Source organism: Phyllostomus hastatus, unplaced genomic scaffold (assembly GCF_019186645.2).
Source record: "Phyllostomus hastatus isolate PE091 unplaced genomic scaffold, TTU_PhHast_1.1 phas_contig_195, whole genome shotgun sequence".
In the NCBI taxonomy this organism is placed as follows: Eukaryota; Metazoa; Chordata; class Mammalia; order Chiroptera; family Phyllostomidae; genus Phyllostomus; species Phyllostomus hastatus.
The window spans coordinates 3,012,516-3,036,300 of NW_025333706.1; the positions used below are offsets into that span (position 1 = coordinate 3,012,516).

Below are 23,785 nucleotides of genomic sequence, written 5' to 3' on the forward strand. Positions count from 1 at the left end.
ATATAAAATTCTATATGGGTACTCACCAGTGAAGTATACAGTTGTCCCTCGCTGTACTGCGGTTCACTTATTGCGGCTGCAAGTGAACTGTGATACAACAAGGGACGACTGTATATCACAAAAGCAAAATGAAACACAAAACTACATAATCATATCAATAGAAGCTAAAAAAGCATTTGATAAAATCCAGCACCCATTGATGATAAAAACACTCAGCAAACTGGGAATAGAGAGAGCATACCTCAACATAATAAAGGCCATATATGAGAGACCTACAGCCAACATCATACTCAATGCGCAAAAACTAAAAGTTCCTTAGGATCAGGAACAAGACAAGGGTGTCTGCTTTCACCACTCTTACTCAACACAGTACTGGAAGATCTAGCCACAGCAATTAGACAAGAACAAGAAATAAAAAGCATCAAAATTGGAAAGAAGAAAGTAAACTGTCATTATCTGAAGACGCTATGATAGTATACATAGAAGACCCTAGAGTTGCCACCAAAAATCTACTCTATCTAGTAAATGAATTTGGCAAAATAGTGGGATACAAAGTCAATATTCTGAAATCTATGGCATTTCTGTATACCAACAATGAAATAGCAAAAAGAGAAACTAACAAAAAATCCCATTTTCCACAGCAACAAGAAAAATAAAGTACCTAGGAATAAATTTAACCAAGGAGGTAAAAGACCTGTACTTGGAAAACTACAGAACACTGAGAAAGAACTGAGGAAGATACAAATAAATGGAAGCACATACCATGTTCATGGGTATAAAGAATTAACATCATTAAAATGCTAGTATACCTAAAGTAATCTATAGGTTCAATGCAATTCCTATTAAAATACCAATGGCATATTTTCAGAGATCTAAAACAAGTATTCCAAAAATTTACATGGAGCCAAAAAAGACCCCAAATAGCCTAGAACAAAGTTGGAGGGATCACAACACCTGATACGAAACTATACAAGGCCACTGTAATCAAGACAGACTGGTACTGGAATAAGAACAGACACAGAGATCAATGGAACGGAATAGAGAGCCTAGAAATAAACCCATGTCTCCATGGTCAATTAATATTTGACAAAGGAGACACAGGCATACGGTGAAGTAAAAAGAGTCTCTTCAGTAAATGGTGTTGGGAGAACTAGACTGATACATGCAAAAAAACAAAACTAGACCACCAGCTTACACCATACACAAAAATAAACCTCAAAATGGTTAAAGGACATAAATATAAGTTGTGATACCATGGAAATCCTAGTAAAAAAGATAGGCAATAAAATTTCAGAAATACTACAGAGCAATATTTTTGCCAATGTATCTCCAAGGTCAAGGGAAATAATGGAAAAAATAAACAAATGAGACTACATCAAATTAAAAAGCTTCAGCAAGGCTAAAAATACCATCATCAAAATGAAAAGGTACCCAATTCTATGGGAGAACTTATTTGCCAATGATACATCAGACAAGGGTTTAATCTCCAAAATATAAAAATGAACTCATATGACTCAACACCAGGAAGACAAACTATCAAATTGAAAAATGACCAAAGGACCTCAACAGACACTTCTCCAAGAAGGACATACAGAGGGCCCAGAGACACATACAAGGATGCTCAGCATCACTAGCCATCAGAAATGCAAATTAAAACCACAATGCAATAAAATTTCATACCTGCCAGAATGGTTATCATTAATAAATTGACAAACAACAAGTACAGGCGAGGATGTAGAGAAAAGGGAACCCTAGTGCACCGTTGGTAGGAATGCAGGCTCGTGCAGCCACTGTGGAAAACAGTATGGAATTTCCTCAGAAAACTGAAAATGGAACTGCCTTTTAACCTGGCAATTCCACTGCTGGGATAATACCCTAAGAACCCTGAAACATCAATTCAAAAGAACCTATGCACCCCAATGTTCACAGCAGCACAATTTACAATGGCCAATTGTTGGAAACAGCCTAAGTGCCCATCAGTAAAGGAGTAAATTAAAACTGTGGTAGATTTATACAATGGAATACTGTGCAGCAAATAAAGAAGGAACTCCTACCTTTTCCAACAGCATAAATGGAACTAGATACTATTATGCTAAGTGAGGAATGGAGGAAGGAAGGTGAAGGGACTAGTCAAAGAACATGTATGAAAGACTAAAGAACATGGACAACAGAGAGGGGACTGACTGTGGGAGAGAGGGATTGGCAAAGTGAATATGGGCAGCAAAAGGAGGAAAAATTGAGACAAATGTAACAGAATAAACAAAAAAAAAGTTCTCAAGAAAAAAATTTTACAGAATCAAAAATATTTAAAAGTTAAATAAAAACTGAATATTTAAAAAAACAGGTGGAGCTTATGAAAAAATTAGTAAACAGAAATAGCTTACAAGAGAGTTAAGAAGAAGTAGAGGGAAATCACAGAAAAAAGAAGATATAAAGGATACAGTAAGAAAGTCTAATATATGTCTAATTGGCAGAAAATAAATGAAACAAAAATCCAAAATTTTGATTTTATTTTAAAATTGAAATGATTTTAAAATAAAGCAGCAAATTAAACCTGAAAAAAATCAGGAAAGAAATTAATAAAACAGAAATAATACAGAATATTAACAAAACCCAAAAAAGATTTTTTTTGAAATGTATAATAAAATTGATAAGCTTTGGAGGACATGACCAAACAAAAAAAAAAGAGGACACCAACAACCAGTACCAGGAATAAAAAGGGGATATCACTGTTGACTCTTCAGACATTAAACCAGTAAGAGAATATTATTAATGACTTTATATCAATGTATTTGAAAACACAAGTAAAATGAATGTATTTCTTAAAAATTATACAATTTGGCCCTGGCTGGCGTAGCTCAGTGGATTGAGCGCGGGCTGGGAACCAAAGTGTCCCAGGTTTGATTCCCAGCCAGGGTACATTCCTGGGTTGCAGGCCATAACCCCCAGCAACCGCACATTGATGTTTCTCTCTCTCTCTCTCTCTCTCCCTCTCTCCCTCTCTCCCTCTCTCTCTCCCTCCCTCCCTCCCTTCCCTCTCTAAAAAATAAATAAATAATAAATAAATAAATAAAATCTTTAAAAAAAAGATTTAAAAATTATACAGTTTGAAAAATGAAAATAAATTAAAAACCTGGTAATGTGGTTGGTTATTTTCTCATAGATATATTTGTATATAATCTATAATGTGTATATACATACACATGCACAAATATGTATTCATGTAAAAGCCAAGAGAAGGTCTAAAAATATACAAATTAAATTAGCATATTATCAATAAATACTTATGCAGAAAGAAAGAAAACAGGAAAAAATGCTCAAAAGTTTTAAATTTTTATATTAAATAAATACTCAGATATTCCTTGTGGAATTAAAAGCTAACAAACATAAAAACACAAAGAAGAATTCAGGTGATTTTGTTTCTTGGACTTTTCACACTCTAGAATGTTCCAGAGTAATATTTTGGACTGAAAGAGTTTGGCTAAGCCCATTACTCCTTCTATATTTACCAAGACGGTATAATTTTAACAAAACTGTGCAAAGGCATAATATGATTAACACAACGAAAGTCAACAAAGGCAATAAAATTCCAAAAAATAAAGGAGACCATAAATCGCAAACTTTGAAGTGTAATTCTATTCTATACTATGATTCGACAGGTGAGGGATGTTAACTCAGAGAAAACACTGGACTCCTATATACTTGCGGCATTTTCCATCATTCTTGGCAAGAGGGTAAAGGAAATTAGAACTGAGATCTGGTAATTACTACTTGGAAAAATAATGAACACGGTTAACTGAAGTATTTCATCAACCATTCTTTCACACAGCATTTCCAATTTCTAGTTATTGTATCAAATGGGGAATGGATAAAATATATGCTGAATTGAATCCAATTAAACTAAATTAATTACTTATTTTAAAAATCTCCAAGCCCTGGCTGGCGTAGCTCAGTGGATTGAGTGCGGGCTGCGAACCAAAATGTTGCAGGTTCGATTCCCAGTCAGGGTACATGCCTGGGTTGCAGGCCATGACCCCCAGCAACCGCACATTGATGTTTCTCTCTCTCTCTCTTTCTCCCTCCCTTCCCTCTCTAAAAATAAATAAATAAAATCTTAAAAAAAAATCTCCTTGGCTTTCAAACAAACTTAAAAGGCACAGTGAACAAATCTAAAGGTCAAGTAATCAGTTAGTAGACAAGAAAATATATTACAAATCCATAATCTCTCAAGTTGTATTTTAATAGTCATTGTGATACTCATTAAGTATTTTCATAATAAGCTTTATTTCAGATAAAAACAAAATGAAATATCAAAAAAAAGCTTTGAGTTGAACAATGGTGATAGTTTATAAAACTCTAAAAAAAAGTCAATCACTTCTGCATTTTTGTGAATAAGTATGAGATATCTCTAAATCAACTGGAAAACTTGAAAGGGCTATACCTGGAATTTATGCAAGCTCTTTGGTATTCATTACTCAAGAATCTCTAAATACTAAAATGGGATACTAGAAAGAGTTAATTTTTACAAGCACATTTCTTAATAACATTTTATGTAATTAAAAACAATATAATGACTAAATGCATGAAGTGACAAATACAACACTTCAAGCTTTGGTAAAAATTACTCCTACCTTACTGATATTCAAAAATTCTGAATATTATATCAGAGACTATTATTAAACCATGATAAATCAGATGTTATGCTTCACAGAAACATATATAACTATTTTTGAGAAAAAATGTTCAAATATTCTCTTTATAGTTCGATAACCAAGGAGTTAAAGAAGAAAAATTCATCCAGCCCGGTAGGAGGGGCAGACACCAGCAGCCTGGAGGAGAGGACTCCCAGCAAGACAGTGGCTGGAGGACCAGTAAGGTGGCAGCTGGTGGAACAGGTGGTCCCATATTTGTGTGCAGATAAACGTGAAGGAACAACTGAGGAACAAGACAGACAGCACAATCCAGGGTTCCAGCATGGGGAAATAAAGCCTCAAAACCTCTACTGAAAAAATCTGTGAGGGTTGAGGCAGCAGGAAAAACTCCCAGCCTCACAGGACAGTTGGTTGGAAAGACCCACTGGGTCCTAGAACATACACAAACTCACCCGCCCAGGGAATCAGCACCAGGTCCCAATTTGCTTGTGGTAGCAGAAGTGACTGAAAGCCAGCAGAGAGCTGAGCAAGCAGCACTGTTCCCACTCAGATCCCTCCCCCACAGCGCTACAATACAGCAAAGGGGGGGGTCCCCTGCCCTGGTGAATACCTAAAGCTCCACCCCTTACTACGTAACAGGAATGCCGAGACAAACAAAAAACGGCCCAAATAACAGACCAAAGTTCCAGAAAAAATACAACTAATCAACAAAGAGACAGCCAATCTATCAGATGCACAGTTCAAAACACTGGTAATCAGGATGCTCACAGAAATGGTTGATTATGGTCACAAAATAGAGGAAAAAATGAAGGTTATGAAAGGGAAATAAAGGAAAATGAACAGGGAACCAACAGTGATGGGAAAGAAACTGGGACTCAAATCCATGGCTTGGAGCAGAAGGAAGAAATAAAGATTCAACCAGAACAGGATGAAGAAACAAGAATACAAAAATGTTAGGAGAGGCTTAGGGACCTCCAGGACAACTTTTAACTTTCCAACATCCAAATCATAGGGGTGCTAGAGGAGAAAAGGAAGAACAAGAAATTGAAAACTTATTTGAAAAACTAATGTAGAACTTCCTCAGTCTGGCAAAGGAAACAGACATTAATCCAGGAAGCCCACAGAGTCCCAAAGAAGTTAGACCCAAGGAGGAACATACCAAGACACATCATAATTAAATTACCCAAGATTAAAACTAAGGAGAGAATCTTAAAAGCAGCAAAAGAAAAGGAGACAGTTACCTACAAAGGAGTTTCCATAAGACAATCCACTGATTTCTGAAAAGAAACTTTATAGGCAAGAAGGGGCTGGAAAAAAGTATTCAAAGTCATGAAGGCTAGGATCTATATCCAAGATGACTCTACCCAGCAAAGCTACCATTTAGAATGGAAGGGCAGATAAAGTGCTTCCCAGATAAGGTCAACTTAAAGGAGTTCATCATCACCAAGCCCTTACTATATAATATGTTAAAAGGACTTATCTAAGAAAAAGAAGATAAAAATATGAACAGTAAAATGACAACAAACACAACTATCAACATATCAAACCTAAAACAAAAACAAAAAAAAAACTAAGCAAACAACAGGAACAGAATCACAGAAATGGAGATCATATGGAGGGTTATCAGTGGGGGAGGGGGGAAAGGGAGAAAAGGTACAGGGAATAAGTAGCATATGTGGTAGGTAGCAAATAGACAGAGGTAGGTTAAGAATAAAATCAGAAATGTAGAAGCCAAAGAACTTATATGTATGACTCATTAAAGGGAGCAGAATGCAGGTGGGGCGGCGGTATGCAGGGTGGAGGGGACTCAAAGGGGAGAAAGGGGGGAAAATGGGACAACTGTAATAGCATGATCAATAAAATATATTTTAAAAAAGAAAAGAAATCAAATTATGATAAGTATTTATCCATAACCAGGGTAAGTTACAGATAATTAGTATTTTCTAAATGGGCCTACACCAAAACGCCCGACAGTCAGACTAGGGGCTTCCCAAAATTGCCCAGGAATGGAGCATTTCCATCATCTACCAGCAAGGAAGCAACTGCCACAGCCCAACAGTCCTCTCCAAAGGTGCTTGTTCAGGTCACCAGGGACGAGTGTGCTGCAAAATCCAGTAGTTGGTTCTTTAGCACTCATCTTACTTAGCCTGTCAGCAGTGTCTGAACAAATCTTCCTTCTTTACGAAAGATTTTCTTCACTTGGCTTTCAGAATATTGTTTTTTCCCTACTTCCCACCCTGGCTGATCTTGCTCAATCTCCTTTCTGGATATTTTTCATCCCAGCCTTGAAAATGTACATAACACCTCAGGGTTGTCAGGCTTTTTTCTCTCTACAGTGTCAAGACTTCATATACCATCAACATTCTGAAGACTCCCAAATTTTCATCTCCAGCCTGGACTACTTGCCTGAATTCCAAATTCATTTCTAGTTACCTGCTTCACATCTCCACTTGGATGCTTACCAGGCATCGATTACTTTCACATTTCTAACTTAAACTCCTGAGGTATATACCTCCCACTCCAATGTAGCAAATATCTAGTATATACCCTAATTTACTAATCACAATAAATAATCAAACTGCTCCACCCATGTTCATCCCATCATTGTCAGTCACATCCTGGGAGCAACATGAACTGGGGTAGAAGACAAGATCAAACTCAGGCCAGTGTGGCCATGATTCCTGCCACTTTAGGCAGAGGCAGGCAGAAAGGGATTCCAGGAGAGGATCCTTGTGAAGATGAAAGAAAGGAAGTACAACATGGCTCACCTTTCAGTTCACCCTTTCAATCAGGGACCTACCATGCGCCAGTTACTATGTTAGACACTAAGTACAGGTGGGGATAAACTCACACTGTGTTCTCACAACAAGCAGACAGGAAAAGTACCAGAAGGTAGAAAGAAGGCTGGAGTCCATATCTTCTGAGACCTCCCAGTCAAGAGATTTTCAATAAGCATCTATCAAGACAATTCTTTGAAACTCACCACATTTTGGTAATATATAAAATGTAACTTCTCTACATCAAAATAAACATTTTATGGCAATGTCTTTAAGAAAATGTTACACTGAGCCAATTATGTGACATAAAAACAATTTTATATTATGATATATTATGTAACTTATAGCTTGAGATAAAGATGACAGAAAGAAAGATCATGTGGTTACCAAAATATTAAAGAATACCCTCTTGTGCAAAGTGAGCTGGGCTGGGGCAAGAAAAGAGTTAGATTCTAAAAACAAACCTCTAACCAGAAGTGTGGCTAAGATAAGTTTGATAGAAGTTTATTTCTACTATATACTGTGGTGAGTTTATCTATTATTTTTAAAAAATTATTAGGGACTTAATTTGTATAGCCTTCAGCCTTTCAATTCCAAAATTCAAGTGTGTTTCAGTTATAAAATTCAAAAGCATGTTAACAAAAATAAAAGAAACTGGAAGCACTACTTAAGAAGAAGCTTATCCCATAAGATTTATATAAAACTTTTCACACAGAATGTTTTTTATTCTGTTGGACAAAAATCTTTCCTATGTATGTGACCCAGAGAGAAAGCTTTTTCTGATAGAAAAATGCAAATGAGCAGATTTTCAATCATATGAAGGAAAGCTCATCAGAGAATTGCAAAACTTTCAAAATGAAATTACATTATGTCCTTTTATAAAATTTACTGGTACAACAAAATCTTAAGAAAAAAAATATTTCTTAAACAGATGAATTTTATAATCCATCCATTTAAACATAATTACCTGTATTTCAATGCAAATACAGTCCTCTGTTTACACAGATAAATTAAAGCTTTTCAATTTTATTTCATCAAAAAAATAGAAGAGGAAGCTTGAAATGCCTTGCATTTTAGAGAATTATGGTGGAAGATCACTTAGAAAATATCATCTACATCACACTACATTCCACAATTTAAAATTCTGGTGAAAACCTATTTTAAATATTTCTCTATAATTAGGCAGCAATTCTTTCAGGCCTCAACTTGAGACAATTGGGCCTGCCTTCTCCCCACTACTTCCTACCTCCCCACCATTTACTTCCTACCACCCAGTCCTAGTTTGTACTTGAGAGAATTCTAAAAATGTTTTTCTAGTTCTTCATAAAATATCTAATTAAACAAGACTGGCCATCAGTAGGTAACTAACACCTTTGATGCCCATATTCTATATTCCTAACATTGACAATGGTGGTCCCAGTGGTGATGTGCCCAATGTTGCAAGTTAAAAACAGGAAGGAACTTGTGCCTCAGGCAGCCAGAGAAGGGGTGGGAAGTTGAGGGGCCACAGCTGTTATTAATTACATCAGGATACTGTCATGTCTGTGCATCAGTGCTGACTTGCCTAATAAATAATCCTTATTGCTTTCAACCTAGACATTCCATACTTAAAGGGGGGAGAAAATTGATTAACCTTACAGAAATCTGAGAATTCACCATTTCTTTAGAATGAAACATCTCAAAAAGAACCATATGACATTTTTTTCTTTAGAAAGAATCTAAGAACTAAATTTGGTTCTAGAATTTTGGAAGTTACTTTTTCTTTAAGATTTTTATTTACTTATTTTTAGAGAGAGGGCAAGGGAGGGAAAAGAGAGGGAGAGAAACATCAATGTGTGCTTGCCTCTCCCACACCCTCAGTTGGGGACCTGGCCCACAACCCAGGCATGTGCCCAGACTGGGAATCAAACCAGTGACTCTTTTTTTCACAGGCTGGCACTCATCCACTGAGGCATACCAGACAGGGATGGAGTTACTTTTTAGTGACTCTGAACAAAACAGAAACCTCTTTATTACAATGGAGTTATCTTAAAGATCTCTATTTTAATAAAGTAAAATAGCTTTAAAATGAGTCAAGTATAGACTCTCTTTCTCTGAAAACAAGCAAAACACAGTGGTCAGCCAGCACAGTCAACAAGAAAAGTCCATTAGCTCTTCAGATTCCATAGAAAAGATCTCACAGATGTGGAAAATGAAAATATAATGGGGCAAGAGCAATAGTGATTCAAACAGGCAGGACATACCCTGATTTGTACCATTACTGATAATGCCAATTTCAATGGTAGATACAAATTGGTCAGTTACAATGTTATGTGTGTAAGTTATTCAGTTACTTGCAATATTGCTACAGTCCAGCTCCACAAATATATTCAAAATATAACTTAAGTTACCCATTCTCCTGTCATTGGAATTTTTTTGTTTTCAGCATTTTACTATTAACAATATTGCTACTATAAAGTTTTTTTCTTATATCCTGGTATAAGTTTCCTCAGAACACATGTGCAAAATGCCTATAGAATAGTGTAGTTTCAAACCCCAAGTAGCAATCCATCTCTTAGAAGGTCAAAATCAGAAATTTTTTTAAAAATAAAACAGGACAGTATCAAAATGCAGTACACAAAGAAAGGTTATTATTTCATTGAACTCTGTTATCCATCTACCCCTGGCTGTTTATTGGGCCAAACTGTAGCTATACTTCTTATTATGAGTCTGGTAAAAACAATCTTAAAGTCAACCCTAAAAAAAATGAATCTTATGCAATGACAATTTCCAACTTTGTTTGACAACACAAAACTGTTTTCTTAAACAGTTATACCAATTTATACTCCTATTAGAAGTGTACAAAACTTCCTGGTGATCTTCTTGTTCACTAACTTTTGGTAATATCAGGCATAAAAATTTTTGGTCAATCTGGTAGATATTAAATAGCATCCCACTGTGGCCTTCATTTGCATTTGTATTACTAAAGAGGTTGATCATCTTTTCACATGTTTACTTCCTATTTCCCTTCCTCTTGTATGAAAAATGTTTTTTCTGTTGAGTTGCCTTATTGACTTCAGGCTGCACGTATGATTGTATGTGTTGATTTATGTATGGATGTAGTGTGAATAAAAAAGTGGCTACATACTAAACCTGACAAGCTTGGGCGGTCAAGTGGGGATGGTGGACCCTACAAACTCAGAGACCTAAAGTAACCACAAAGGATGGTCTAAAATTAAAAACTTTCTAACTAAAAATGAGTCATGGTGGGTAGTCATTTCATAGACTGGTATCTTCCCCGACTAAGGTCGATCTTTACCTTAACTGAGCCTGTCTATTGTCTTTTTGCATATACCATGACATACTTTTAGAATGTCAGAGTAATCCCCTTTTTCCAAAACCCTCAGGGCACAATCTCCCACCACAGCACAAGACCACAGAACTCCTCATTGTTATCTTGGTCCCCAAATACCATACCCATGTGCTATAAACTTTGTTAACTCTCCTGTACACACCAATGAAAAAGAAGTATGTGTCTATCCATTTTATTTTTTATCCAGCCTCAGAGATTCGCCCCTTTGCTTTCTCCTACCTCCCTAATCTGAATTCTATGTAACTCCCTTACGTCTTCCCCTTTAAATCTGATGTATAAAATAAGTGGTAAAACTGCCATTTTGCAGAGCATTTCCTCAATTATGTTGAGATTTTGCTTCACAGGGTTTATCACCAGTTTGGCTCTTTACAGGTTTGGACATTTCTTATGTTGACAACAGATAGAGACAAATTCTTTGGCAGTGTGCGTTTCAATTATCTTCTCCCAGTTTGTGGCTTTTCTAATTTCTTTACAGTGTCTTTAATGAACAAATGTTCCTAAGTACAATTTAAATTTAGTAGAATTTTCAAGCTTTCCTTATAACTGTTGCATTTTGGGTTTAAGAAATTTTTCGCTCTGTCAAAAGCATAAAAGTTTATTTTACTTCACAAACATATTCAACTTCTTGCTGCCCCGCAGTGAACTGCAATGCCTACTCTCTGCTGGGGTGGATCTGTGCTACATTCTGTATTCCATTTGACTGGTCCATTTCTATACAAAAGTCAATAATATCCCATCCTAACTTTCATATCTTTAAATAAGTGTTCAGTGCTGATAAGGCAAGGCCTTTAATTTTCTTCTTTAGGCACGCTTGGCTATTTTGGGGCCTCATTATGCTCAAATTCCTTACAAATTTAACACTGAGAATTTAAGTATAATTACACTGAATCCGTACACTGAATCATTTGCAAGAATCCTTTTTGATACTGAATCTTCTTATTCAGGAAGACACTGTGTCTCCATTTAATTCTTTTCTAATGTCTTAAAATTTCATAATTTTTCCAACTAGCTTGCATATGTTTCTAAATCCATTGTTTGCTCCTACTTGAAATAGTAACTTTTTTGATTGATGTCTTTTGTCTGTTGCTGGTATAAAGAAAGACTATTAATTATTATTAAATATGGATCTTATCTACCTTGTGAAATTCTTTTTTTCCCAATAATTTGTTGATCCTCTTAGATTTTTTATTAAAACAATCATACCACATGAGAAGGACAATGTTATATTCCTTCTTTTTCAATCATTCCTCTATTTCTATTTCCTGCCTTTCCACAAAGGCCAGGACTTTCAGAACCATTTTAAACAGAGTGGATATAGTGGGCCTCCTCTCATTTTCCTGACTTCAGAAAACTATTTTAGCATTTTACGTCTAAGAAACAGATACCTCTCATTAGGCTAAGGAAGTCCCCTCCTATCTTCCTAGTCTGCCTTCAGCTTTTACTATGAACAGATTTGACGTCTCTAAAATTATTTTTATTACTCTATTGAGAAAAATATGACTATTTTAATTGGCTAATATCATGAATTAAATTTAGTATTTTCAAATGAAAACTTCGCCCTCCCACTTCTATTCCTAGGAAAATCCAATTGGGTCTTTTTAAAAACCTACTGGATTTTATCTGTATTCACAAGCGAGACTGGCTCCTCTCATTCACTTCTTCAATTGCTTTCGTCATGTTTATATGAAAGTTATCCTAGTTTGAATTATGAGTTTGGAAATGAACTCTCACTCTAATGCCCAGTAGAAGAGTTTGTATGAGATTATAATGACTTGTTCCTTACAGACTAGGTAAAGTACCTGAAATATAAATCACTTACAGGGGTGTCCAACCTTTTGGCATATCTGGGCCACACTGGAAGAAGTAGAGTTGCCTTGGGCCACACATTAAATACTCAAAAAAAAAATCTCATAGTTTTAAGTAAATTTATGATTCTGTATTGGGCCGCATTCACAGCCATCCTGGGCCAAGTGCAGCCCGTGGGCCGTGGGTTGAATGCCCCTGATTAAAACTGGGCCTGGTGCTTCTTCTGTGAAAAAAAAAAAACCTTCAACTACTGATTCAGTTTCTTCAGTGTTTACATGAGTATTTCAGACTATGCTCTTGAGGCAGAAATTTCATACTTATTAGCATATAGATTTTCATGGTATTTTCAATGGATGCCTCAAACTACAAACAAGTACCAAACTCAGTATCTACATTATGATTTTTCCTATACATACATACCTATTATAAAACTCAATTTATAAATTATATACAAGAGATTAGCAATAAAAGTAATAATAAATTATAATAATATATTATGATAAAAGTTATATGAATGTGGCTTCTCTCAAAATATCTTCCGTAAAACACTCACCCTCCTTCTTGTGATGACATCAGACGACACAGTGCCTATGTAATAAGAGGTCTGAAGTGAATGACATAGCACCTTGGTATTAGGCTACTTACAGGGTTACCTGACCAAAGCCCTGCAACACCATGACATAACCAAGATGGCCACTGAATGCCTAATGGCGCAGAGCCTATAGAGCATGACAGCGCTGGACGTGACCCCTGTCCCAGGTGGGAACGAATGAGGCAGTGCAGTATTTCATCATGCTACTCACAATAGTGCAATTTAGAATGTATGATTTCCTTATTTCTGGAATTTTCCATTTAATATTTTTTAGACCCTGGTTGACACAGGGTAACTGAAACCACACAAAGAGAAACTGCAGGTAAACAGGGAACTACTCTACACCACCAAAGGTACTATCCATAAAGGAAATAATAGACATGCTGGACTTTATTAAAGTGAAAAACTTATGTTCCACAAATGACAATGTAAGAGTATGAGAAGACGCACTGGAAGACAGACTGGAAGAAAATACTTGCAGAAGACACATCTGACAAATGACTATAGTCTAAAATATATAAAGAACTCTTAAAATTCAATAATAAGGAAAAAATAACTCAAACACTAGGCCAAAGACCTTAACAGATACTTCACCAAAGAAAGGATGGCAAATAAGCATATGAAAAAATACTGTACATCATATGTCATCAAAGAAATGAAAATTAAAACGCAATGAGACACCACTACACACCTATTAGAATGGCCAAAATCTGAAACACTGACAACACCAAATGTGGTGAGGATATGGAACAACAGTAAGTTTCATTCCTTGCTGCAAAATGGCATGGTATATTGACCCTGGAGGACAGGCAGTTTTTTACAAAGCTAAACAGACTCTCACCATATGATCCAGCTATTGTACTCCTTGGTATTTACCCAAAGGAACTGAAAATGTATGTCCATTCAAAAGCCTACACACAGATTTTGTAGCAGCTTTATTTATAACTGCCAATACTTGGAAGCAACCAAGGTCTTTGGTAGGTGAATTGATAAACTGTAGTACATCCAAACAATGATAATATTCAGCACTAAAAATAAAGTATCAAGTCATGCAAAAACATGGAGAAAACTAATGCATGTTATTATGTGAAAGAAGCCAATTTGAAAGGCTACAAACAGAATGATTCTAATTTATGATATTCTAGAAATGCAAAATTGTGGAGACAGTAAAAAGTGGTTGCCAGAGAGGGAAGAGGAGATAATGAGGCCACACACAGAGGATTTTCAGACCAGTAAAAACACTCTGTATGACACAATAATGATTGATACAAGTCATTTTCCACCTATTCAAATCCACAGAATGTCCAACACCAAGAGTGAACCCTAATGTAAACTATGGACTTTGGGTGATTGTAATGTGTCGATGCAGGTTCATCAGTTGTAACGTAACAAATGCCATCACCCTGGAAGGGAGATGTTGATAATGGAGGAGGCTATGAACACGTGGAGGCAGGAAGCATATGGGGAATGTTTGTACCTTCCCTTCCATTTTGATGTGAACTGAAACTCCTCTAGAAAAATAAAGTCTTAAAAAAAAAGGTTGAGTAGCTGTGACAGAGACCACAATGGCCCTTCAAAGTCCAACAGATTTACTCTCTCTCCCTTCTTAAAAAAAGTTTGTCTGCCCCTGGTTTCATATATTAGATTGAGACATTTGGTTTCTACCTGCCCTTCGAAATCTCATTAAGCCACCACAAAAGACAACATAAAGATTGTGTATGTCCACTGTAATGTGGCAATGAAAAGTATCATTAAAAAATATTGAGGAACTCATGGAAGAGCAAAAGATAGACTGAATCAGGATCCAAAACAAAAATGCTATAGTTACATTCACTGAAAAGAAAATGTCACTGCAAAAACGAACAGTTCTTCATTTAAAAAGTCCCAGGAAAATTCCAATTTCAGATCAACAAAATAGAAGGAGGCTTAGAAGAAACATCAGGGTAATGTTTACAATTGGCCCGGTCTTAGCCACTCCTCCTAGAACATATAATAAAGTTACAGAAAGCATCAATTTCATTTCCAAGATCAAGCTCTCTGACCAGTATGGAAAGCAAGCCCATTCCCTCTCTCAGGAGGCTCTGACCATGAGGCTGACACTAGAGAGAGAAGCAGAGAAAAGCCTCTCCTAACATTAGCACAGGATAAAAAGGGGCAGAAAGATGTCAACAACTGCTCTTAAAAGCAAAACACACACATTTAAAAACTTAGGTCTAAAAAAATTACAAGTAAACAACAATAACAAAACCACACAAGACTCCAAAAGATGTTACATGGTCAAATTCTACTAATCTTTCAAATGACAGATGATTATTCCCTGTGTAGCACCGAAAAAGATGGAAAGCTTCTCACTGCATTCTGTGAAGCCTATATATGTGATATGACCTTGATAGCAAGCCAGAGGAGGATAACACAAAAACCAAATTAAAAGATCAATCTTGCTTATAATTATACCAAAATATATAAGATTGAATCCAGTGTAATAAAAACCACTATAACCACCAACCACAATGACCAACGAGGGCTTACTCTTGTAATTTAAGGCCAGAACAGTTGAAATAGAAGAAAATTCCCTGAACTTGATAAATATTGCTGGCAAATATTAAAAAGTACTCATCAAAGCTGAATAAAGATAAGGATAAACATACTTCAAGAACTGAATAGTGTCCCAAGGGCCTTAGACTATGTGAAGATATGTGAAAAATATATAAGATTAAAATGTTGAAAAAGAAAAAGACTGTATTATTTATAAACATTAACCTTTTCATCTGGAAAACATAAAATTAATTGGAAAAAAACAATAGTACAAGTAATTAGAAGGTTGGCATGATACAAAATAAATACATGAAATTGAATAGCTTTCCTACAGAACTACAACAATCAGACTTCAACAGAAATGGGGAAGGAAGGATCCAATTCAAAGGTATTTATACAAATGCTATAAAATAGCCAGGAATAAATCTAAGGAGAAAAAGGATACAAGACCAAGGCCAAATAAATAAATATTAAATAATGCTATAAAAAAAGAGATGAAGGATGTGAAAAGGCAATTTACAGAACAAAAAAGGCAATTCTAAATTAAAAAGATAAAGCATGACACAACATGTGGGGAAATGCAAATTAAAATGCTAAGATGTCTTTTTTAAACCATGGAAAATTTTTAAAATAGCAACATTAAATGTTGGCAGGAATATGAGAAAACAAGTAGTGTCATATAATTGATGGGAATATAAATTATTGCAACCTTTTTGAAATATAACCTGGTAGGATGTATTACAACATTCAATCAACACAATGATATTTAGAACTGTAATTCCATGTTTAAGAATCTATCCTATAAATACACATACTAATGATCTGAAAGACTTGGTACAAAGATATTCATCACTTATTTATAAAGAACAAAATAAATACCCAAATGTTCATTAATGAAGAAATAATTTTCAAAAAGAAATAATTTAAAATTATGGATGAAACTATGTTATTAAGTACTATTCAGCAGTATGTAAAAAGTATTAATAATAAAATAGATTGACATGTACTGAGATATTACACAAAATATTACACAAAAGTCGGCAATTCTATGGAAATACTACAATCCTATTTGTGTAAAAAGCAAAAAAATATCCAAGTCATAACTACAATTGTGTATAAAATTATGTAAAAGATACAGGTACTTTAAGGCTTATACCACATTACTCTTTGTTTTGTAATAGTTATCTTTATATGCCATGTCATCATACATAGAAGGTCTCTTTAATTATAAACCATTCTTCACAAATTTTCAAATTAAATATATAATATGCTATTGTACAACAACCAGTTATAGGTCACAATGATCTAATTATATAAGTATTCTGACCAAATTCTATATATACAGACTATGCAACTTTTTAAAACTGTTATTTAAGGTCACCTTCAGCATGCTAAAAGAAGAATTTAATTGTGCTTACCGATTTCATTAATCACTGCTCTTATTTTGGAGACAAAAGGACCAACTTCACTGGAATTCATTTTGACTCTTTCCTTAAGGTCAGCACCTGCAATGTATTTTATTTACAAATGTAATCTAGTTATGAACAAAATTTTAATGCAATATTTTGAAATTGTGAAATTTATGTATAACATTAAAAGTAATAGAATTTCCTGGCTTGCGTAGCTCAGTGGATTGAGCGTGGGCTGCAACCCAAAGTGTCGCAGGTTCGATTCCCAGTCAGGGCACATGCCTGGGTTACAGGTCACGGCCCCCAGCAACTGCACATTGATGTTTCTCTCTCTCTCTCTTTCTCCCTCCCTTCCCTCTCTAAAAATGAATAAATAAAAATCTTTTAAAATTAAAAGAAAAAGTAATTGAATTTATATCTTGAAGGAATTATATTACCTAAATTTTCCTTTGCAAAGACAAGCATTAGGAAGAATAACATAGTTGTTCATATACCTACTGTGTGCTTAACACAGTGGTTCTCAAACTCTGTGGTCTTAAAGCCCCTTTAAACTCTTAGAGAAAGAGATTATATTTAGATTATATGTACTGATAATTACTCTATTTGAAAGTGAAACTACAAATTTTTCAAATATATATTCATTTAATAACACAAATAAACCCATTCATGTTAACATAAATAACTACAGATTGATGCCACTTTCTTGGTTCTTGCAAAGATGTCAGCAGTTTTACCCACCATTGTTTTTGCCCTCATCAATGCAAATGTCCACACAGTAAATAGGGCAAATCAGGCCTTTTACCAAGAAAATCATTTCATGGGTGCCTGCTTTGGGGACTACAGATCACATTTGAGAGCCGCTGGCTTTAAAGTACAAACACAGTGACAATTTCATAATCATGGAATCATAACTTTGGAACAGAGAATAATAAAAACTTATTTAAGGAACCATTTATTCTGTGGTTCAGTAAAGACATTTTTTTAATAAAAGTAAACTATCTAAGAAGGGTAGGTCCCCATTTAAATAAATGGATAAATAGAAAATGTAAAATTAGAGCATAGAAGGCATACACTCAGATACTTCCTCTCTTATTAATCCATTTGAAATTAATCACAGCAACAACAACAAAAAAATGGCCCAAATGAAAGAACAGATCAATGCTCCAGAAAAAATACAACTAAGTAACGAAGAGACAGCCAACCTATCAGATGCACAATTCAAAACACTGGTAATCAGGAGGCTCACAGAATTGGTTCAATATGGTCCCAAATCAGAGGAAAAAAAGAAGGCTATGAAAAGTGAAATAAAGGAAAAGTGAAATAAAGGAAAATGAACAGGGGACCAACAGTGATGGGAAGGAAACTGGGACTCAAATCAACAGTTCGGAGCAGAAGGAAGAAAGGAACATTCAACCAGAACAGGATGAAGAAACAAGAATTCAAAAAAATGAGGAGAGGCTTAGGAACCTCCAGGACATCTTTAAACTTTCCAACATCTAAATCATAGGGGTGCCAGAGGGAGAAGAGGAAGAACAAGTAATTGAAAACTTATTTGAAAAAATAATGAAAGATAACTTCCCCATTCTGGCAAAGGAAATAAGACTTATAAATCCAGAAAGCACAGAGAGTCCCAAACAAAATGGACACAAAGAGGGCCACACCAAAACACATCATAATTAAAATGCTAAAGGTTAAAGATAAAGAGAGAATCTTAAAAGCAGCTAGAGAAAGCAGAGAATTACCTCTAAAGGAGTGCCCATAAGATTATCAGCTGATTTCTCAAAAGAAACCTTACAAGCAAGAAGGGACTGGAAAGAAGTATTCCGTGTCATGAAAGGCAACAACCAAGATTGCTCTATCCAGCAAAGCTGTCATTTAGAATGCAAGGGCAGATAAAGTGCTTCCCAGATAAGGTCAAGTTAAAGGAGTTCATCATCACCAAGCTCTTATTATAGGAAGTGTTAAAGGGACTTCTTTAAGAAAAAGATCAAAACCATGAACATTAAAAAGCAACAGATTCACAACTATCAACTGAATCTTTAAAAAAATAATAATTAAAAAACAAACAAGCAAACAACCAGAACAGGAAAAGAATCACAGATACAGAGATAATTTGGAGGGTTATCAGCTGGGAGGGGGGAAGAGAGAGAATGGGGGAAAAGGTGCAGGGATTAAGAAGCATAAATTGGTAGGAACAAAATAGACAGGGGTATGTTAAGAATGGATAGGAAATGTGAAGCTAAAGAACTTATATACATGATTCATGGACATGAACTAAGGTGGGGGTGGGGGAGATTGGTGGAGGAAAGAGAGGTACCAGATGGAGGGGGCATAGTAGGATAAACTGGGACAACTATAACAAAATTGGGACAACTATAACAGCATAATCAATAAAATATATTTTTTAAAAATTGGAAATAACCTAAGTATTGATCAAAAAGATTATTAATAAAACTAGCAAATACTATGCAATGGAATGAAGGAATCAGAGTATAAATGAAGGAATTTGAGTGTAAATATGGGTAAATCTAAAAATGTTTTAGGATATATAATTATACACATTTATAATTATAATTACAGAAATATACACAGGATAATAACCATTTTACACAAGAATGCTATTTAGGAACATAAAGTATGCATGGAAATGATAAATACCAAATTCAATTGGTGGTGACCTCTGGGGGAAGGAGAGAGAAACAACTGGTAATGTGCCCAGAGGAAGGACTTCAATCGTTTAAACACTGAATTGCTTAAGTTAAGTGGTGGGTACTCAATATCTTAAATGTTTCTGGATACTTGGTATGTGTCTTCATAATTAATTTTTCCATGAAGATTTAAAATTTAGCATGAAAGAAAAAAATGTTATTAGGGCCAAAACGATTTCTAAACTAGTAGGATGTATTTGTTAAAAGAAATAATGGTTTGACTCAGTGCCATATTCTATTCTCAATAGAATATAACTTTAAACTGAGACTATAAAATGTTGTTCGGTGTATGTTAGCTAATACGTATTGGTTAATAAAAGCAGTGAAATGTAATGCTATACAGGGGACAGGAGCAGACAGAGAGGAGACTGACAGAGACTCTGAATAAACTGGTCCTGAAGGAATTCCCTACAACTACACTATGGGGGTCCACCAAGTCCTCACCATCTGGGTGCCTTCTAACACACCAGCTAGTGCTACAGTAGGGGCAGTGTTTCACCAACACTATGATTCTGTGACCACACAGCAAGCTTTAAAAACCACACTCATGCTAGAGACTAGGCTGCTGGAGCCATGCCAGGAGCTAAAGGGAATCAGAGGTTTGTCTTGCCTTGTACAGTCTGTTCCCTGCCCACCAGGCCCAGCAGAGAGGTTTGGAGGACTACTCTGGTAACTGAAGGCAGCTTTATCCACACATATCAATGTGGAACTTCTTCAGGGTTCAAGGCTTATTTTAGAAATAATTACCTTTCTCTATGCAGTGTTAAACATTTGTTTTGTGACTCTGAGACTACTTTTGAAAAACTGTAATGTCTTTTTGTTTTTACTTTGGAAATATACCCTGCAATCTTGACCATTCAGAACCTAAAAATATAGTTTCACCCCTATTCCTTCTGTGATCATGAATTTTTTTATTTGACAGTATCGAAAGTTTTATTTGAGGCCAAGTATTTCTTGGTCCTTTACTTTTTAAATTCACTTTTTTCAAAAGTTAAAAATTATTTCCTTTTTATGGTTTACACCCTCTCAGTCCATGACTGAGGATACCCTCAGGTGTGCCCTTATGCTATCTGGCAATTCTACTGTCTCTCCTACTCGACCTGCCCTCCTACACACATCTTCAGACCATTCTATAACTTCCCCCTTCCCCAAACCTCAAACCTCTTACCCAATCCTGATACCAACTCACTAAGAAAACAAAATCATTCAGATAAGAAATTCCACCAGCACCCACCACCAAATCTACCCACCTACCAGGACTGGAACACACATATTCTACCTTCCCTCCTGCTACCACAGGTAGACTTAATTCATGGTGGAAGCCAACTATCCCCTACTGCACTACATTTTCTCCCTTCTTGTCTCCTAAGGGACTTCATATCAACAACTATCCTCATCAAAGTATCCCTCTTTAGAGAATCTTTCACATCAGCAATAATAACTCTGTAATGCTACTCATCTTTAAAAAAAAATTGAATGGGCTAGCCATTGCTAGCTCTGATGGAGCAACTTATTATCAGACCAATTCTTCCAGGAATCACTGGATAAAACATGTAAAACAGCTATCTGAAGACTATGGAGACCTATACAAAGTCAGCCAACCTGTATGAGGCTCCAAAGCAAATGCAAGTTTCTAAACAAGCTAACAGAAATGGGAGGCAAAACTGGAGCTCAGTGCTTGGCAAGGAGGAACACCCCAGGGCTTTCAATGGAGATCCCTGAAAATTAAATACAATACAGGGTAAACACAAAGAAAATCATACCAAAACCAACCACTAAGAAACAAAATCAAAAAGAGAATCTTCAGAAGCTGCCCCAAAACAATTAAGATCTCAAGCTGACTTCTCAACAGAAAACAGGTATCTTTAAAGTGGGGAACGAAAAAAGCTGCCGATTTAGAATCTGAGACTAAGCAAAGCCATCCTTCACATTTAATGATGAAATAAGACATTTCTCTCATGTACACATACAAATTTGTCACCAGCAGGCCCACACTAAAAGAAACACCACAGAGAATTCTTCGAGCAGAAGATTGTAAGAGGAGAGTTTAAAATATTGTTGTACATTGCTTACTAGAGACATACCTTAAAGCATAAGTGCTCAGAATGACTGAAGTAAAATGGTAAAAAACATGCAAACGCTAACCAAAAGGAAACTTGTAAGGTTATCTTAATATCTGACAAAAGGGACCTAAGACAAGAAACACCACTGAAGTTGGAGGGTCACTTCACAATAATAAATATGATGATCCACTTAAAAAGTCCTAAGAATTCTAAACTAGAATACATAAAATAAGCAAGCAGTGACATATTTAAAACCAAAATATATAAAGCAAAAAGTGACAAAACAAAAACTGACACATCTACAATCACAGTGGATTTTAACAGACCTCTCGGAGTAACCAATAAAGCAAGGAGGCAAATACTCTTATCAGATACTCCTATGAAATAGGAGAAAATTATACCAAAGTAGAAGAAAACAAACAGTAAAATGGAAACAAATTTTTAAAATAGAAAACAAACATTCAAGAGAGAAAAATCAAAGAAGTTTGTTCTCTGAAAAAAACTTCAAATATGATAGACTTTTTAACATGGCTAGCCATGTAAAATCAGAGAAGGCAAAAATCCCAATACCAAGAATAAAAAGAAGGGCTATTACTAAGGATTTCACAGACATTAAAACAGTAAGACAATATTAACAACCTTTGCCCAATAAATTTGAAAAGGTACATGAAATGGACAAATTACCAGAATAACACAATTTATTAAAAGTAACAAAGAAAAAGAAAAATCTAGAAACAAATACACATTAAAGTAATTGAATATGCAATTAAAAACTTTCTTACAAAGAAAACTGCATGCCTATATGGCTCCAACAATAAATTTTCCAAACACATAAAAAAATTTAACAATCTTACATGGAAAATAGTAAAAGACTTGATAGGAACAAAAGAAGAAAAAAACATAACAGGCCTATCTTTCTCATAAACAAAATATTAGTAAATCAAACCTACCAGTAACATAAACAATATATGATATATCAAAACCAAGTGACATTCAGTCCAAGATTCAAGACCGGTTTAATATTAAATTTTTTATTTAAGAATTAGTGGAGTAAGGGTGAAAATCATAAATTTTCAATAGGTGCAGAAAAAGTGGTTGATAAAATTCAACACATTCTTTAACACCTTGAAGTATAAATCACATAAAATAAAATGCAGTCATTTTAAGTATATAATTCAATTATTTTTAGCAAATTACAGAGTTGTACAACCAGAACCACAATCCAACTTTAGAATACTTCCATTATTACAAAAAGATCCCTCATACCCATTTGCAATCACTCCCTGTTCCCACCTCCAGCCCCTGGCAACCACTTATCTATTTTCCTATAACTTTTCCTTTTCTGGATTTTCATATAAATAAATCCATACAATATAGTCATGCACCACATAAGGATATTTTGCTCAACTGAACCATATAATGGTCCAATAAGATTATAATGGAGCTGAAAAATTCCTATAGCCTGGAGACATCTTTGCGTAACACGTTAGTCATGTGCGGTGATGCTGGTATAAGCAAGCCTACCTACTGAATTGCCCAGGCCTATAAAAAGCACGGCACATACAGTTACCAAAAGAGGCTATCCCGTCTAGGTTTGTGTAAATAAACTCTTTGATGCTCAGTCACACAACAAAACTGCCTAATGACATGTTTCTGCCATTAAGGGGCACGTAACTACCTATGTATGGTCTTCTGTGTCTTTCTTCCACAAAGCACACTGTTTTTCAGGTTCATCCATGTTGTAAGAATTAATCAGAACTTTTTCTTTTTATTACGGAACAGTATATCATTGTAAAGACAAAGAAACATTTTGTTTATCCATTCATCAGCTGATGGATATTTGAGTTGTTTCCACTTTTTGGCTACTATTGTAATGGGGTAGGTCAGAGCA

General features: G+C 35.3%; 1 protein-coding gene across 3 annotated transcripts in view; it reads right to left on the reverse strand.

The window, feature by feature from the left end:
• AUH (AU RNA binding methylglutaconyl-CoA hydratase) overlaps positions 1–23,785 on the reverse strand; it is a 188,773-nt gene that overhangs the window by 121,607 nt on the left and 43,381 nt on the right. For 2 of the 3 annotated variants that reach the window (XM_045833854.1, XM_045833852.1), the window contains one exon: positions 17,133–17,219. The exons of the other annotated variant lie outside the window; for it this stretch is intronic. In XM_045833854.1, the coding sequence (XP_045689810.1) occupies positions 17,133–17,219 (87 nt within the window). The remainder of the gene's footprint in view (positions 1–17,132; positions 17,220–23,785) is intronic. 3 annotated transcript variants of the gene reach the window in all.